Source organism: Aplysia californica, unplaced genomic scaffold (genome assembly GCF_000002075.1).
Source record: "Aplysia californica isolate F4 #8 unplaced genomic scaffold, AplCal3.0 scaffold00174, whole genome shotgun sequence".
Classification (NCBI taxonomy): domain Eukaryota; kingdom Metazoa; phylum Mollusca; class Gastropoda; order Aplysiida; family Aplysiidae; genus Aplysia; species Aplysia californica.
In genome coordinates this window covers 532,820-535,609 of record NW_004797444.1, presented here as the reverse complement: position 1 = coordinate 535,609, position 2,790 = coordinate 532,820, and the positions used below count along the sequence as shown (strand labels likewise).

Genomic DNA, 2,790 nt, shown 5'->3' with positions numbered 1-2,790 from the left:
AAAGAACGCTTACCACGTGAAAATCCAAAATGGTGGCCATTTTCCAAGATGGCAGCCATTCGTGGGCTCTTGGTATTATATCTATGCCCCTCTGGATCATCCACATTGTCATACAAGCGTCCAAACAGGCATGCACATTACCTACGGGCTGTCATTTCATAAAATAACGCTTGCCACATTAAAATTTAAAAAACGACATATGTCTAAAAATAGACGAGGGCCGATTCTATTTTTCTACCCTGAAAATGAATTAGATAGATAGATAGATAGATATATAGATAGATAGATAGATAGATAGATAGATAGATAGATAGATAGATAGATAGATAGCTAGCATTTGTATAGAGCAAATCCCCGCTCAACAGCAAGCTCTATGCGCTTCACAATCTATACTATTACCCCAGCAGACCTGATAGCATTCTGAAACAATCTCAACTTCCTGGGAAGCATACAGTGCAAGCAGCCATTTATAGGCGCTAAAACACTAACATACTGACAAGATCTTTTGCTGGGTGAATTGAGAAAAATTCGTGTAAAGTGCCTTTCCCAAGGACACAACATCGGGTCCGCGGCTCGAACTCCCGAACCCCCAACCCCACGATTTCGAGTCCGGTAGCCTAACAACTAGATTTTATAGCGAGACCTTGAGATTCCCATAACAAAGGTCACTCTGTCGGGCCAGAAATGTATTCAATGTACTCAAGAGTTGGAACATTTGAATCAACACCACCCAGACAAAAATCTACATGAGTCCCATCCATTGCATTATGGGAAATAATTCTCAGAAGCGAACTCCAGCAAGACCCCAAGGACACAGCGAGACTCGAGCCCTCCTCTACAAGTGGCCAGTGTTGTTGTTGTTGGAGGTGGCTTGTCGCAGCAGCTTCGGCGAGCAGTCGCAGAACGCCACGCCCGCCCCCGCCCGGAGCTTCTGGATGCCTTGTGCCGGCTCCCACCTGGCGAGAGAGACGACAACATACAGTCGGACCTGCTCCATGGGGGAAGAATGACATGTACATAAATAAAAAAACAAATAGATAAATAGGTAAATAAATATATAGATTATAAATAAATAGATAAATAGATAAATAAAAAGATGAAGAAAGAAAGAAATAGATAAAGAAAGAAAGAAAAAAACCCCAAACATTTTGTTGATCCCATGGTGGAAATTTTGGTAGCAATGGCAAACGTACATGCATAACACATAAAAATAATACAAAAAGAAGGAAAATTAAAAAACCCATAATGTACTTATCTGTAAGGTGACCGTAATAAGAAAAAAAAAAAGAATAACGTATTTGTCTGTAAGGTGACCGTAATAAGAAAAAAAAAAGAATAACGTATTTGTCTGTAAGGTGACCATAATAAGAAAAAAAAAAGAATAACGTATTTGTCTGTAAGGTGACCGTAATAAGAAAAAAAAAAGAATAACGTATTTGTCTGTAAGGTGACCGTAATAAGAAAAAAAAAAGAATAACGTATTTGTCTGTAAGGTGATTGTAAGAAAATAAAAGAAACAACAAAAAAAACACCAAAAAAAACCAACAAATAAATAAAAACACATAAAACAAAACTCCACTGACTTGTCTGTGAGCGGGTCGTAAGCCTCCACAGAGTTGAGGTAGTTGGAGCCGTCGTGACCTCCCACCGCGTACAGCCGGCCTCCCAAAGCGCTGACCCCCACGCCCCCTCGGCAACACGACATGCTGGACACTAGCGTCCACTTGTTGGTCTTTGCATCGTAGCGCTCGCCGCAGTCTAGTGGGGAGTTGTCGTCGAACCCTCCTGGGGGGAAAAAGTCAAGATAGTGGTTGTTATCAAATGTGTCATGACGCCGTGGAATCAGGCGCTCGTCAATTTTTGGGCGACTTAGTTACTTCGACGAGCGCCTGATTTCACCACGATGTTTCACAAATCCTCCTGTAGAGGACAAAGTCAAGATAGCTGTTGTTATCGATCCAGCAACAGCTGGACTCCCTAGTTTTAGCAAGAGTTTCACGGCACTTGCAACACAATAAGGTCATATAAGTGCCGAAGATTAGAGGTGTTACAAGAGAGTAACAGACACAAAAAAAAGAAGGAGGGGAGAGATAAAGATGACAGATGTTTGATAGGAAAGAAGGAGCAAACCACACCAGAGCACCCGCCAACCACCCACAGAAGAGAGTAAGTAGGCTACAATTTGCGAAGGATGCTGACAAAATGAGTTACTACTCGGATTCAAGCCTGATGATAAGAGAAATAATAGATATACACGGCTGTTCCACTCAGGATCTCTTAGTTGCCGGTCGACTTGACCTCCGAGACGAGGTCACGCCCCGGTCACGCTACCTGCGGGCGCTCGGCCTCGCGGTCAGCGGCTCCCCCGCAATGTTATGTTTTGTACACATAAAACGACACCAGTTCTTATGAAAGCCGAAAAAGTTAATGAAACAACAACCAAATGATCACATGAAGACGGAGGTGTAGTTTACGACAGTATAATTTTTATCACGGAGAAGTAAAAGAAAGTGTTGTTTAAAAGAGGGGGAAAGTGGCTTTCATCATAGATCGGTTATTACAAACAAAACTGTTTTTTAAAAAATAATTAAAAATAAATGGACCGACAGATTGTTACAGTCTTCATTTTCAGCTCACAGTCAGACTTTGAACTTTCAAACACACTTACGTTTATGAGGTAGGACCAAAAAGTCTTGTTGCTATTGTTGATTAATGCACACAGTCTTGTCAGTGAGTGGGAAAACAGTTGAGTCCAGCCAACGCACGAGTACTTTTCACATGAGAATGAAG

The 2,790-nt window shown here is 41.7% G+C and overlaps 1 protein-coding gene across 1 annotated transcript in view; it reads right to left on the bottom strand.

Annotated features, from left to right (window-relative positions):
* Positions 1-553: 553 nt before the first annotated feature.
* The window catches only part of LOC101853385 (kelch-like protein 8), a 20,647-nt gene continuing 18,410 nt past the window's right edge, over positions 554-2,790 (bottom strand). The window contains exons 11-12 of the mRNA XM_005098157.3: positions 1,584-1,785; positions 554-956 (exon numbers count right to left, since the gene is read on the bottom strand). Of these exons, the coding sequence (XP_005098214.1) occupies positions 836-956; positions 1,584-1,785 (323 nt within the window). The 3' untranslated portion in view covers positions 554-835. The remainder of the gene's footprint in view (positions 957-1,583; positions 1,786-2,790) is intronic.